This window comes from Suncus etruscus, chromosome 9, assembly GCF_024139225.1.
Source record: "Suncus etruscus isolate mSunEtr1 chromosome 9, mSunEtr1.pri.cur, whole genome shotgun sequence".
NCBI lineage: Eukaryota > Metazoa > Chordata > Mammalia > Eulipotyphla > Soricidae > Suncus > Suncus etruscus.
In genome coordinates this window covers 62,060,691-62,075,467 of record NC_064856.1, presented here as the reverse complement: position 1 = coordinate 62,075,467, position 14,777 = coordinate 62,060,691, and the positions used below count along the sequence as shown (strand labels likewise).

The window sequence follows — 14,777 nt, the reverse complement described above, 5'->3', positions numbered from 1 at the left end:
TTTCTAGGCCCAAGAGCAATCACCTTAGGATGGAGGAAACATAAGAAAATTGAATGGGTAAGGTATAGTGACTAGAGGACATGGTGGTGGCAGAATAGGGCCTAAACAGAAGTTTTGGAAATGAGAGAGGAAAACCAAATGACATAATAGAGAGATGAGGAAATAAAGATTCTAAGGGATATGGAAGAAATCAGGAAACTTTTGGGTAAATTGGTGAAAAGTTTCTTTAGCGTGGTGGCAGAAGAGAAATAAGACAGCAAGAATGAAGGGAAATAACAAAATCTACGCTCTTATTTCTAGAATACTTTGAGGTAAAGAAAAATAATGGCAATGACTGAGTCGAGAGAGAGAGAGAGAGAGAGAGAGAGAAAGAGAGAAAAAGAGAGAGAGAAATAAGGAGAGAAATAGAAGAGTTGGTGGTGGGATAGGTGAAATAAGAAAAAGAACTCGAAGAGCTCTGGAGAGGCAGGGTACCCTTAGAGACAGAGATGGACAGAAAAGGAAGGGGAAAGGAAAAAAAAAGAGGGAGGAGAGTAGAAGGAATGTAGAAGGCTCCTCAGGGTAGCCCTGCCTGGAAAACCACAATAAGCACTACTCACTGATGTGGTCAATGGAGCCAGCACAGAACTTTCCATAGAACTTCTTGGCTCCCAGGCCCCGTAGGTCATGGATGGTGAAAGGCCAGAGGTGCAGTACGTTGTTCCGGGAGAAGGTGTCCCGTTTCTCTACCACAACCACTTTGGCTCCCAGGTAGGCAAGTTCAATGGCAGAACGTAAACCACAGGGTCCTCCTCCAATGATGAGACACTGCAGAGGTGAGAGGAAAGAGACACTTAGTATCCTTTGTGATAGAAACACAGACTAACTAGGAGATGAGGACCAAATCCCCATCGACCCACAGCAACACACAGAGTTTTCTATTCATCTGTCCTTGCATATTGTGCATGAAAAACTGTGTCAAGCCCCTAAGAGTCTTGAGGGAGGCTAAGCAAGGTAAGTGTGAAATTCAGGGTCAAACTGAAATGGGTTGAAATCCCATACCATTTTTTTGTTTTTGTTTTTGGTTTTTGGGTCACAACCAGCAGAACTCAGGGGTTACTCCTGGCTCAATGCTCAGAAATCGCTCCTGGCAGGCACAGGGGACCATATGGGATGCCGGGATTTGAACCACTGTCCTTCTGCATGCAAGGCAAATGCCTTACTTCCATGCTATCTTTCCGGCTCCGAAATCCCATACCATTTGATCCCTTTGATTCTTTATCAGAAGAGTAGAATTTGTTTAAATCCTTACAGGGTTATTAACATAAGATAATTTTCAATAAAAATTATGACATGCATTATGCATTTGCTTCTTTTTTGTTTGTTTTGGGGCCACACACAGTGACACTCAGGGGTTACTCCTGGCTATGCACCCAGAAATCACTCCTGGCTTGGGGGACCATATGGGATGCCCGGGGACCGAACTGAGGTCCGTCCTAGGTTAGTGTATACAAGGCAGATGCCCTACTGCTTTTGAAATTATTTCTTAAAGGTGACACAACAATAATAAAAGACAAATATATCCAATTCCAAAATAAGTTGATGATATAAAGACTTTTCTTCAAAGAAGATAGACAAAAGCAGCCAACAGGCCTATGGAAATGGATTTTATGTTCAATGGTATCAGCCAATTTTGAAATGTAAATCAAATCTCATCCATATGATGAGATAGAACTTTCTACCCACTGGGATGACTATGATGAAAAAGATAGACAAAAACTGGTGTTGAGGAGGAGGAGAAATATGGACCCTTCTTGCAAAATGATGCAAATGCTTTGGAATGGTTTGGCCATTCCTCACCAAATGAAATGTAAACTTACCATGTGATCTAGTACTTGTAGGTACATATCCAAAAGAACTGAAAATGTGCCCACACATAAGTATATACAAGAATATTTATGGCAGCCTTATTCATAACTAAAAAAGCAGAACTCACCAAATGTTCATTATTGATGAATAATGAAAATATGATATTTCATTACAGCTCACTATAAATAGAAGTGCTGTTATATGAATGAACCTTAGAAAACACTAACAAATAAAATATATTTGTTTGATTGGTTTTTGTTTTAGCCACACTTGGAGGTGCTCAGGGCTTACTGCTGGCTCTGAGTTCAGTGATAACTTCTGGCTGTACTTGGGAGAAAGCATGCGTGTTCGGGTTTGAACCTGGGATAGCCACATGCAAGGTATGCACTCTATCTGCTTTACTATCACTCCAGCCACTAAGCAAATAAAACATGATACAAAGGACATCTATTGTATATAATTCTGTTTATATGAAGTGTGAAATCTAGGAAATCCACTGAGAAGGAAAGTAGGTTAGTTACTTCATATAGGAAGAAAATTGGAGAGATTACGTTGTGACTATAGATGTATATGAGCTTCTTTATATGGCAATAAAATGTTCTGGAATTAGTGGTGGTAGCAACACAACATTGTAAATATACTAAAACCAATGAATTATTTTTCTTGGAAAAATAATTTATTTATTTCTATGACTTAAATTACTCCTTACTATTAAAAAGTGAAAGGAAGGGTCCAGAAAGAGAATAGAGCAATACCTAGTAGGCAACTACTTCTCTCACTCATTAACATTGTCATAATAGTTGCTAGTGTAGTTATTTTTCTAACTGCATTCACAAAGAGTGGTGAACTTCATATCGTGAGCCGGTCCTTCCAGCCCTCAAGAGATGTTATTCTTATTGTTACTCTCTTCTAGGAATTTTAAGTTTAATGTTAAGTTCAAATTTGCATGATATAAGTAACTAGAACCAATGTAGTTAGTTCTATTTAGTATCCGGAAGGGAAAAAGCTAATTCCTCCTAGTAAGCTGGAAAAAAATTCAAAAAGGTCTTTAAAAATTATCATTATTATCATCACTCTCATAATTATCATCTTCATTATCATAATCATCATAGCCCACATGTGTTGGTTATTTACCATGTGCATGCTAGACACTGGTTTAAGTGCTTTTATATATTCTAGTTCTTAATTCTCATAATAGATCTCAGACAAAGGTCCTCTAATTATGTCTACTTCATAGATGGGCAAGTTGAGGCAAAAATAGTGGTAGGTAGAGTGATTGTGGTTATAAGACTGAAAAGTAGCAGGATCACTCGTTCAAACTTGAAGGACTGATATACACTTTGGTTTCCCAAAAGGAGGAAGAGAGGAGAGATGGGGGAGAGTCCAGAGTTAGAGGCTGAAGGTGGCACACAAAGGAGTACAGTCTCAGTCCTATAGGTATTAGGCTCAAGATAAACTGAGGTGACAAGTCAGGACCTCTGCACTAGCACCATATTGAGACTCAATGAACCTTGTAGAATCAAACAAGACAAGGATCTTTCCCGAAGGAAGCTGTAGTCAAGTTGGAAAGAAAGGAAGAAATACAATAATTAAGCTAGTTATTCTATGCTAAAGCTTTTCTATTCCAACAAAATCTGATGAGGAACCTCCAATACTGTCTCAAAATAGGAAGAAAGGTTACAATCCAAGCTGAGTCTCAAAAGTGCCCTTAAGTCAAGGAGACTTCTCTATCAAGTCCTGTCCTTGAAATCTTCTGGGGTGAGAGTTCACCTACATGACTAGGATACCCCTGCCTTCACCCACACCCCACTACAGCTGGACATTGCAGACACAATTGGAAACTTTTCTCGGCTTAGGATCAAACTTTATCTTTAACAAATGCATTCCCCCTTCCTCTTGCAAATATTCCATCATCCCGTTCTCACTCATCTGGGGCCTCCAGGATCCCCTGGGGAAAGGGCAAACAAGCATATCAGAAGCTCCCACACTACAATCAGTGTGGCTGATGAACCCTCCCAGAGAAATTTGTGGGAATCCAATTAAGGGAAATGAAGTCACTACTGAGATAGAACTCACTCCAAAGACATGGGGGAGTGGGGATGCAAGCCCCCATTGCTTCTTTACTTGTGGGAGAGAGTCAACTCCCCCCATCTCTTGTTTAACTCTCTGCACCTTATCTCATACCCCAAACAGCTCCCCCGGTTTGGACATAGCCAGACCATGACGGGCATTTCAAAGCAAGACTCCAAACCCACACTTGTGAGGTTGGCTTGGGGTGAAGTCTGCAATCACTACATTTCTTTGCACTTAGTGCATCTTTTCCTGTTTGCTGAGTTCTGTCACTCCAGGGCCAGAGTTGGAGCGGGGGCGGGAGGATGTGGGGTGAAGGGCAGGAAGGGAAGGCTGGGAGCCCACATCCTTCAATCCAGCAGACCTGACCTGGCCTGCTTCCCCAGCCAGGGAGGAGATGGCTTTCCCACCAGCTGGGGGGCTGCTGTGCCGTTTCTATGCAAACAGTAGCAATGGATAGTGTCTGCTCCCCCTGGCTTAACCTGCAATCCCACCAGTGATCACACCATTCCCCTGCCACTCCAGCATCCCAAGGACATGCTTGGGGGCCTGAAATTTCAGAGACACCACTCATACCATAATATAAAATCAAAGCAAGTACCAGCGATCTTAATTGTATAAAGGGAGAAAATTCAGTACAGATGTTATCAGGAAAGAAGGTTTGCTGGCAGGGGCCAGGCCAGTTCCTTTTGGAGCATGCTTGTTATGATTAACATGGGAACTCGGAGTTCTGACAAGAGGTTGCAGACTGTGGGCAACCCACACTGGGCAGAAGGACTGGGAAGAAAGGGCTTCCCTAGAAGGCCCATAGTCGAGCTCTGGGCACTGACTGGGTGGAGTACAAACAGACAATGAGGCAGGCTGCATCCAGAGGCAGGGCCACTTTTCCCAGGCCTGTGGGGCATGGGGCGTGGGGGGGGGGGCTCTCATAGCTGTGAATTTGTTTCCCAGGAAGAAAACTTTAATTAAACCCAGAACTAGGGAGCTAGCTCAAAAGGCTGGACTGCAGGCTTTGTATATAGGAGGTCAGATTAGATCCCTGGCAACTCACAGTCCCTTAAGAACTTCCAGAATGACCCCAGAGCATTAAGCTGGGAGCACTATGCTCCTAGGTACCACAAGATATAGCCCCAAACAATAACAGTAAAAACAATAAAAAAAATTGAGCCCAAGGTCTTTCTTGAACCCCCAATGAGACTGTACACCCGCCCCCGGCCTTGTCCCTAGAGCTGTCCTGTTCACCCTCTAAGGGCCTGTATCTGAACCCCAGTACCGGCATGCTCTCCTGTGTTCCTCTGAAGCTGTTATTCTGCATTTCTGGATGCTGAAGATCTTGGGAGGGCACACGGGAGGTCCCCACCAGCAGTTCATGCTTGAGTGAGCATCCATAGCCATAGTCCCCACCCGGGGACTGACTCCCTGACATAACTGAAAGCTCCATTCACATCGCTAACTTGATGTCTGCACATTCCCACCCAGGAGAGAGAGTGGGGAGAGTCAGAATCTGCCAAGGCCATCAGAGTCACTGACATCAGCAGATCTCTGTCTCTGGACACATAGATGGATTATCCAGTGGAGAATGGGACAGATCCAACATCAGCAGGAAGTCCATTGTATAGATAAGCTTGGCAGGACTTAGCCTTCACAATCTTGGGGAGGAGAAGCAAACATTGCATGGAAAAAATGACTATCGAAGTGGGGAGCTGAAAAGGGGGGACTTGGCATCAAGGCACAGAGCTATGGTGGCCCTGCTAAAACTGGATTCCTGTGCCATCGCTGAGGTTCCCCCATTCACTCCTTCATGATGTGGAATCTTTTGCAATCTAAAAGTTTTGCAAGCCATAGTGTTTCCTAGAGAACTTCTAGAGGGTCCAGGGAATAGAAGTCAAAAGCCTGGAGATGGGATATCTATGCTCCCTCCTGAACTGCTCTCTGCACCTTAGCAACCTGCACTCTGGGCTTGCCAGGTGTGGAGAGAGACAAAACCAGATAAGTGTTTGTGTCTTCTCACAGTATCCTTGTTATTCCCATTTTTGAGTGAAGAAACAAAGGGAGAAGAGGCTAAAGAAATGTCTCTCAGGAAGGTCACTTAAATAAGTGGTTAAAATTGAATCACTGGACAGGTGATGCAGCTTAGCAGTGGACCATTTGCCTTGCATGCCTGAGAAATCCTGGGCTCAATACTGGGCGTTACATAAACATTTAAAAAGTTTTCTATTTTTGTGTTAATTTGGAGGGGTTGACATATCTAATAATTCTCTTTTCTGTTTTCTTTTCTTTTTTGGGGGGGCACACCCGTTTGATGCTCAGGGGTCACTCCTGGCTAAGCACTCAGAAATCGCCCCTGGCTTGGGGGGACACACCCGTTTGATGCTCAGGGGTCACTCCTGGCTAAGCACTCAGAAATCGCCCCTGGCTTGGGGGGACCATATGGAATGCCAGGGGATCGAACCGCGGTCCTTCCTTGGTTAGCGTTTGCAAGGCAGGCACCTTACCTCTAGCGCCACCTCAGTGGCCCTTTTTTTTCTTTCTTTCTTTCTTTCTTTTTTAAATTACATTCCTTTTTATTTTTGTTTTGTTTTTTTGTTTTTTTGGGGTCACACCCGGCAGCACTCAGGGGTTACTCCTGGCTCTCTGCTCAGAAATAGCTTCTGGCAGGCTCGGGGGACCATATGGGATACTGGGATTCGAACCACCAACCTTTTGCATGAAAGGCAAATGCCTTATCTCCATGCTATCTCTCTGGCCCCAACCTATCTAATAATTCTCAGAGTACTCCTGGTAGTGCTTGGGGAACTCTATGTGGTGCCTGTAATCAAATTGTGCCAGCAGTGTGCAAAGCAAGCTCCTTGTCTTCTGTGCCAACTTTCCAGTCCAAAAAATTATAAAAGTTTGGATATAAACCCAGGTGGGCCCAAGATCTATGCTCTGATCTGCCTGTCTCATAACAAAACCTGAACAGAGGATGATAAGGATATAGTTAGGTGGTTTGGTGGCACATTCTCTTCATAGAAAGCTCCTTGAGTCCATGTGCTTCCCCTAGGTGGAAGTTTTCAGGATGGATGCAGCCAGAACTGGAGATAAGCAATTCCTGCTCTTCTAGCTGGCAGGTGTCAAGCCCACAGAGGATTTGGGCATGGATGGTCTGAGCCTTCTCTGGGGCATCTGGGAAGCCACAACACTGGCCACTAGCCAGGCCAATGGAGGGAGTGCAGTTCTGCATGGTGCTGTCTCCCTGGTAGCAGCTCCAAGCAGGCAGGCAGGCAGAACCACAGGCCTGCTTCTAGGACAGCGATTTGGTGCCAGGGACGTGCCAACAAGCTGCCTGGTGTGGCTCCAACATCCTGGGCACTAATTCAGGAGCAGCTGCTTCTCTGAGGCCAGGCAGGAAGGTCATGGATGTGGCTGCATGAGCACTTGCTCATGCAGTTTGGGCTCACCACCCACTTCATCCTTAGCAACAGTTATAGGCCTCTTCCAGACAGACTCAGAATCAAACTAAAAGCGCTGTTTACACCATCTCCTCTCCAAAGCCTAACAACACTCCTCTGACAAACATTTCTTTACCTGTTCCTGCTGTTTCTGCTGGTCCTTATGAACTACTTACTTAGGCCCTTGATTTGGAGGTTACAAGCACAGTCCCTGAGACTCTGGAGTGTGAACTCCTCTCCACCTGAGATGTAAGCTCCCTGCTGGCAGGGTCCCACAGAGACCCACAATTAGGTCCAAGTACCTCTTCTTTTCCTTTGGATCTTAAAGGGTTTCATCATCAGTATATATTCCAGCCCTCCTGTGTTAATGCCTATGTAGCCCTATTATGAATCACCATAGAAATAACAGCATCTACAACAACCATAATAAAAGTCAAGAGCTAGCTGTACTGCCTGCTCATAGTGAGAGAGTTCAGTTAAGCCTACTTAAGAAATGCATGTCAAAAAAAAAAAGAAATGCATGTCCTTTTACTTCTATAAAAACATCAAATTAGGCATATTCACCATCATTTTACATAGGAGAAAGTTGGTATTCCACAGGGTCACAGCTAAGATGTAAACCTCTAATTCTAGAGTTCAAGGTTTGAAAGACTGAACTTAGATTCATTTCTCTAGGTGTCCTTAAGACAAATATTTCTCTCCTCAACTAAGATATCTAAGGACTAGTAAACTGATTTATGGAATTGAAAAGACTCCAGGAGAAAACTCATATTCCCAAACCTTAGAAAACTGGTTAGAAACTAGAAAAAATAAAAAATAGAAACAAAGATAATAAATGTCATCTTGCCTGTGGCTACTCTACAACTCTTGTAGACATTTGTGGTAGTAAAAGATCGACGCCTTTGGTCAATAAATGGTCCCTTAGGAAAGTACCTGCAAGCATGAGGCTATGAGTTCAACATCTCAGGAACTCACATATGCATTCAGCCTGGCAGCTGTGCTATTTGGGATCTCTGACTCCAGTGTGGAGTTCACCAGCATGACAACTAAAAGATGTACAACTATTTGTCACACAGGAGAGGCAGATGACCAATGACCACATGCATGGGTGTCCATGGGGCCCCTGATGGACCTGATTATCAAAAAAATGCATGAGCATCACAATTCAGAGAATGCCATGCCCAGTATGCACAGCACTGATATGGAAAAAAGAAATGGCACACGGTGAGACCCCTAGAGCTACTCCTCCTCTGTCATAACCACACTGAGGTTCAGAATGGCCAGTGCAGTTAGTTGTGGGGAGTTGGGAGTTGAGCTGAGACAAAGCAAGTGGGAGGAAGAGCAGAGGAGGTGATACTAGAGCAGAGAGAAAGTAAACTGAGAAGTGAAGGTCTGGAATATCAGACCAGACCAGAAGGCTCTAATGCCTTTTAAAGCAGATTCAAAGTGCAGCATTAGGACAACTGGTTCTGGAGCAAAGTACAGATAGTAAGAAAAGGGAAAGCAAGTCTGAGTTGGGAGTCAGGTGGGCAGCAACAGTCAGTCCATATCTCCATTTCTTTCTGACTACAGTTGTGGGGCCCCATCCTATTGACCCCTAGTTCTTTTTCCTTCTTGACTCTACTTTCCCTCTAATTCCCTGGATTACAGTTTAGATTTATGTAATCAGATTTCCACAGGGGTCAGAAGAGATGAAGTCATGAAATTTTCCTATACATAGATGTACATGGAATCTATTATGCTGAGTGAAATGAGTCAGAGGGAGAGATAGATGCAGAATAGTCTCCCTCATGTATGGGTTTTAAGAAAAATAAAAGATATTTTTGCAATAATCCTCTGAGACAAAGAGAGGAGGGCTGGAAGGTCCAGCTCATGACATGAAGCTCACCACAAAGGGTGGTGAGTGCAGTTAGAGAAATAACTACACTGAGAACTACCATAACAATGTGAATGAATGAGGGAAGTCGAAAGTCTGTCTAGAGTACAGGTGGGGTGGGGAGGAGGGAGATTTGGAACATTGGTGGTGAGAATGTTACACAGATGAAGGGGGATGTTCTTTAGATGACTAAAATCCAACTACAATCATATTTGTAATCAAGGTGTTTAAATAAAGATATTAATAAAAGAAAAATATTTCCACAGGGAAGAAGAGGGTCATCACATATACAAACAATGTTATGGATTACAGCAGTGTATTCTACAGTTCAATTCAGTCAACCTCAGGAGCATGTTAGAGTGCCATCTGAGAAGACATCCATTCCTCTCCTCCTCCACATGCCATGCTGTACTTCTAATTGACTGACTATAATTAGGGTTTTACGACCCTGATTAGCTCTCCTAATATTTTCCTAAAACCATTAAGAAAACTAAGAAAAGCACTTGACTTCCTAGATTGCTATTTTATTACAAAGAACCTAACTTGAAATAATGAGATGGAAGAGACACACAGAACAAGGCAAGGGAGAAAAAGGAAGATTTCAAGATTCCTAGGTCATTTAGCCCAAATTTCCAAGTATTCACCAATCCAAAAGTCTTCAGGATCCTTTGTATTTTTATTTAGACTAATTGTATAGATATGACTTATGAATTTATTGATCAGCAGTCACTGATTCAGCTTCCAGCCCTTTGTCCTATCCAGATGTGAGGCAAATGGCACTGAAAGTTCCAATTTTTAAACACCATGAACTGTTTGGGTTCTCCTGGCAATCAGCCCTCATCATTAGGATGCCCAGAGCTAACTCATTAACATGACAAAAGACCTTTGAGGCACTCAGCCCTTAGGAAAGTCTAATTGCTTTAGAAGCTCTAGCAAAAATGAAGATGATAAAATAAATAATAAAAATACACACATGAATGATAACAATAAATACAAATGTATATAAATCACAATATCACAACCCTTTACATGTGGATGATGCTTAGAATTATCCCCATATTAAAATATCCAGATTCTTATAACCAAAAGTTACTGTTATTCCCAGCTGCTCAAATTCAACATCTACATGGCATACCAGATTTTATCCAAACAGTTGATCCCACAAACATGCTTCTCCTATGTCATAGTTGTCACTGTCATTACATTTTCCACTTTCCCAACTCCTTGAATCTAACATGCAAAATCAATTGTGCTTCATTTTCTCTCTCGCCAAAACCAATCAATCAGTACCTCAAGAACTCAGCCTTTAGAATATATCCAGAATGCAGCCAGCTCTTTTTTGGTGTCGTTTTAATTTAAGATAGCATCTCTCTCTTTCTCTCTCATACACACACACACACACACACACACACACACACACACACACACACACACACACGAAACACTGATCTGCAACCTACCTAGTCTCCTAACTTCCATCTTAGTCCTTCTACAGGTCACCCCCTGCACAGCAGCTGAAGCTATGTTTCTAAAGTCAGACCATGTTACAATACACAAAGCTCAAAGTAAAACCTGGTCATGGGTTTGAGTCCTGGCGTGGTTGTGCTCTTGCCTTCCAATTTATTCTGTCTCAACTTCCATATCTCATCGCCCTCTCTGATCATATACAACTGGCTAAGTAAAATGCACATTGAATTTGCCATGAAAAAGGTCAGTAAGATCATGAGGAACAAAGGGAACAGCAGTAGGATTGCAACAGTAGATGCAGTAAGGCTTATATTGCAGAGGAGGTAATACCAACCCCCCAAAAAAACCCTACACATTGTATTGTATCAATCAATTTTAACATGGCACATATCTTTTTTATTTGTTTTTTTTTTCACCTGGAAACTCTTTCCCTTAAAATTGTATATGCAGACAGAACTTGAAAATATAGATAATGTGGCTATTTTCTAATATGAAAAAGCCTGTTACAGAAAACATTTCTTCATATCAATATTCAGCTTTTTAAGCGGTACTTTAATGTATCTTTATAACATTTATTGTAAAAAATTTCAAAGACAATAAAAATATCAAAAACATTTGCGTGAATGCCACCACCTTGATTCTATCCTTAGATTGTGCCTTTTTACCCTTCCACAGCCACTCCCCACTCCTCTCTATTCATTCATCACCTAGTCTTATTTTTGGGGGCATTTCAACAAAAATTACAGAATCAGTATATTTCCTGCCAAATACCTTACCATGTAGGTCATTCACTAGAGTTCAGTAATTACTTAAGTGTCTTGTTTTAGAATAAAGCTAATATGAATGCAGACATATCTTAGACGTACCATCTGATGAGATAAATGACATAATATGCTACTTCTTTATATGTTGTTTCCTCCCCATCAATGGTCTCTCCTCCCATGAGCTTGGGAGACCTTGTCCTAGGGTATGGGTCCTGATATCTGGTGGCAGGGTTATCACCAAGAAGCTTCTGTGTGTGTGAGGGGGGAGATGACCAAAGACTCACCAACTGACAGAGTGACTCCCTTTCTTCACTGAGGAAGAGCAGGAGTCACAAATCCCTCCAAGATCCACAAAAGGGTGTGTCAGCCTCCCACATTCTTTTTGAGGAACAGGGAAAGAGTCTTGTGAGATGGGCTGAGTCGACACATATTCAAAGCTAAAACAGCCCAGGCCAGTTTTCATCCATATGTGGGGAAAAACGTCGAGCACAGATACATAATCTTGCAACCAGAAATAAACTTACTCAATTCTTTCTCTTTGTCTTTTTAATTACTTAATTTTGGTTGCTTAGTTTAACAAACGTTCCTAAACATATGAGTTCCATCAAGCAAGGATTCTCATGTAACAGGAACAACCAGCACTCATAGTCTTCGCTCAAAACAAGTCAGGGCTTTGGTGCCTATTGCATATCTGAGTCAGTAAGCAGTGGACCCAGATAGACAACACAAGCACCCACTCCTGAGGCCATGAATTTGACCATGAGGCCACAGAGACCACAGTACGTCAAAAGGGAGAGGAAAGGGAAGGACTGGAAAACCACAGGCACCCCTACCTCAGTGCTTGGTGAAAATTTTTGTTTGGTCTGGTTTGGGGGCCACACCCATCAGCACCCAGGGTTTACAATTGGCTCTGTACTCTGGGACCACTCCTGGCAGTGCTTGGGGGGGGGGGGGTCCCTATGCAGAGCTGGGAATTGAACTGGGGATGGCTACACACAAAGTAAATGCCTTAACTCCTGTATTCTCTCTCCCACCATGCTTACTAATTTTTTGATTTTTTAAATATATATAATATAATATATAATATATATTATATATAATATATTATATATAATATATTATATATAATCCTTCACCAGTGCAACATTCCCATGACCAATATCCCAAGTGTCCTTCCACCCCCACCCCACACTGGCCTGTACTCTATACAGGCTTTCTACTTCCTTCATTTAGTCACATTTTGTTATGATAGTTCTCAGTGTAATTATTTCTGTGACTGCACTAAACAGTCCCTGTGGTGAGCTTTATGTCAGGAGCTGAACCCTCCAGTCCTCCTCCTCTATTTTGTCTCTGAGAATCATTATACAAACTTTTTTCATTTTTCTCAAAACCCATAGATGAGTGAGACCATTCTGTGTTTATCTCTCTCCCTCTGACTTATTTCACTCAGTATAATAGATTCCATATACATTCATGTATAGGAAAATTTCATGACTTCATCTCTTCTGATGGCTGCATAATATTCCACTGTGTATATGTACCATAGTTTCTTTAACCATTCATCTATTGAGGGGCATCTAGGCTGTTTCCAGAGTCTGGCTATTGTAAACAACCCTGCAATAAATATAGGTGTGAGAAAGGGATTTTGTATTGTATTTTTGTGTTCCTAGGATATATCCCTAGGAGTGGTATAGCTGGATCATATGGGAGCTCAACTTCCATCTTTTGGAGAAATCTTCATATCATTTTCCACAGGGGTTGGACCAGACGACATTCCCACCAGCAGTGAATAGGAGTTCCTTTCTCTCCACATCCCTGCCAGCACTGCTTGTTCTCATTCTTTCTGATGTGTGTCAATCTCTGTGGCATGAGATGGTACCTCATAGTTGTTTTGATTTGATTCTCTCTGATGATTAGTGGTGTGGAGCATTTTTTCATGTGCCTTTTAGCCATTTGTATTTCTTTTTTGTCAAAGTGTCTGTTCATTTCTTCTCCCCATTTTTTGATGGGGTTAGATTTTTTTTTTCTTATAAAGTTTTGTAAGTGCCTTATATATTTTGGATATTAACCCCTTATCTGGTGGGTACTGGGTGAATAGTTTTTCCCACTCAGTGGGTGGCTCTTGTATTCTGGGCACTATTTCCTTTGAGGTGCAGAAGCTTCTCAGTTTAATATAGTCCTATTTATTTATTTATTTCTGCTTTCACTTGTTTGGAGAGTGCTTACTAAGTTTTAATCTAATGTTTACCATCTTCACTACTGCTGGGGTGTGAGCAGGTCCTGGTAAGGTAAGTTAGGAAAATAATAGCACTGGTTGGATACCTCTTTCCTGTCAGGACACTGTGATCTGACTTTCCCAAGCCACAGAAAAATAGATCCAATGAGCAAGGTAGAACATGGCTAAGCATCCACCTACCCAAAGCTTTCCAGCTGGGGAAACTCAGTGGGATACAACCAGCACTCTCCACCTTCTTATAATGACAAAAATTCCCTCTCCTCTTGAATTCCAAGGGAAACAACTACTATACAGCTCACACACATCAGATTTGTCATGGATGCTTGAACTACTCATTTCATGTGTAGACTTGACATCACTTTTTCTGGTTTAAGAACAGAGACACAGAGGTAATGAGCCTCACCAGTATTCACTTATGCAAACCTCACTGCAACTTAGTCTGAGAACTGAGACCTGGAAGGTTTAAGCAGAGCACTAAGACCATGTCACAATTAGGAGAGAGGAGTTCAGGTATAGAACTTGTGCTTCAGCCCATGTTATATAGGCCTAAAATAAGAGTTGAACAGTAGGCAGAGCCAGGTATCTTTGCCAGTCTTGTCACCTCACGACAGGCTCTTCCTCCCCATTTCCTTTCTGCTTCTTTCTTCTAAGTATAAGGGTCCACTGCCCATACCTGCCCCTGGGTCCCTTTCTCTTGGGTCTCTTGGGTCTCAAGGAGGGTCTCTCCTCCAGTGTCCCTTCATCCTCAGACTGCTCACAAGGAATGCTGACCCTGTGGGTGTCCTTGTACCAAGATGGTCTCTGCAGGAAGGCCACTATGGGTCTGGAAAGGATTTACATGAGAAAAAGCCAGGTGTTCCTTTCACAGTCCTGCTTCTCTGAGGTCAGATAAAGAGAGAGAATTTACTTGCACACAGTAATGTGTACTGAAGGCAGCTCAGAGCTGCATACAGGTCTAACAAATCCAAGATCTCCCCCAGCTTCTCCAACCCTATCATGATCAGTTAAGTACTGATTAAGTCCTAGAGTCATCCTCTAGGAAGAAGCAGTAGGTATGAAGATGTTAGAAGAATTCACTAGCCTCT

General features: G+C 42.4%; 1 protein-coding gene across 2 annotated transcripts in view; it reads right to left on the bottom strand.

Annotated features, from left to right (window-relative positions):
- The window catches only part of MICAL2 (microtubule associated monooxygenase, calponin and LIM domain containing 2), a 145,923-nt gene that overhangs the window by 51,187 nt on the left and 79,959 nt on the right, over positions 1-14,777 (bottom strand). For both annotated transcript variants that reach the window (XM_049780989.1, XM_049780988.1), the window contains one exon: positions 600-807. In XM_049780989.1, coding sequence (XP_049636946.1) covers positions 600-807 — 208 coding nt within the window. The remainder of the gene's footprint in view (positions 1-599; positions 808-14,777) is intronic.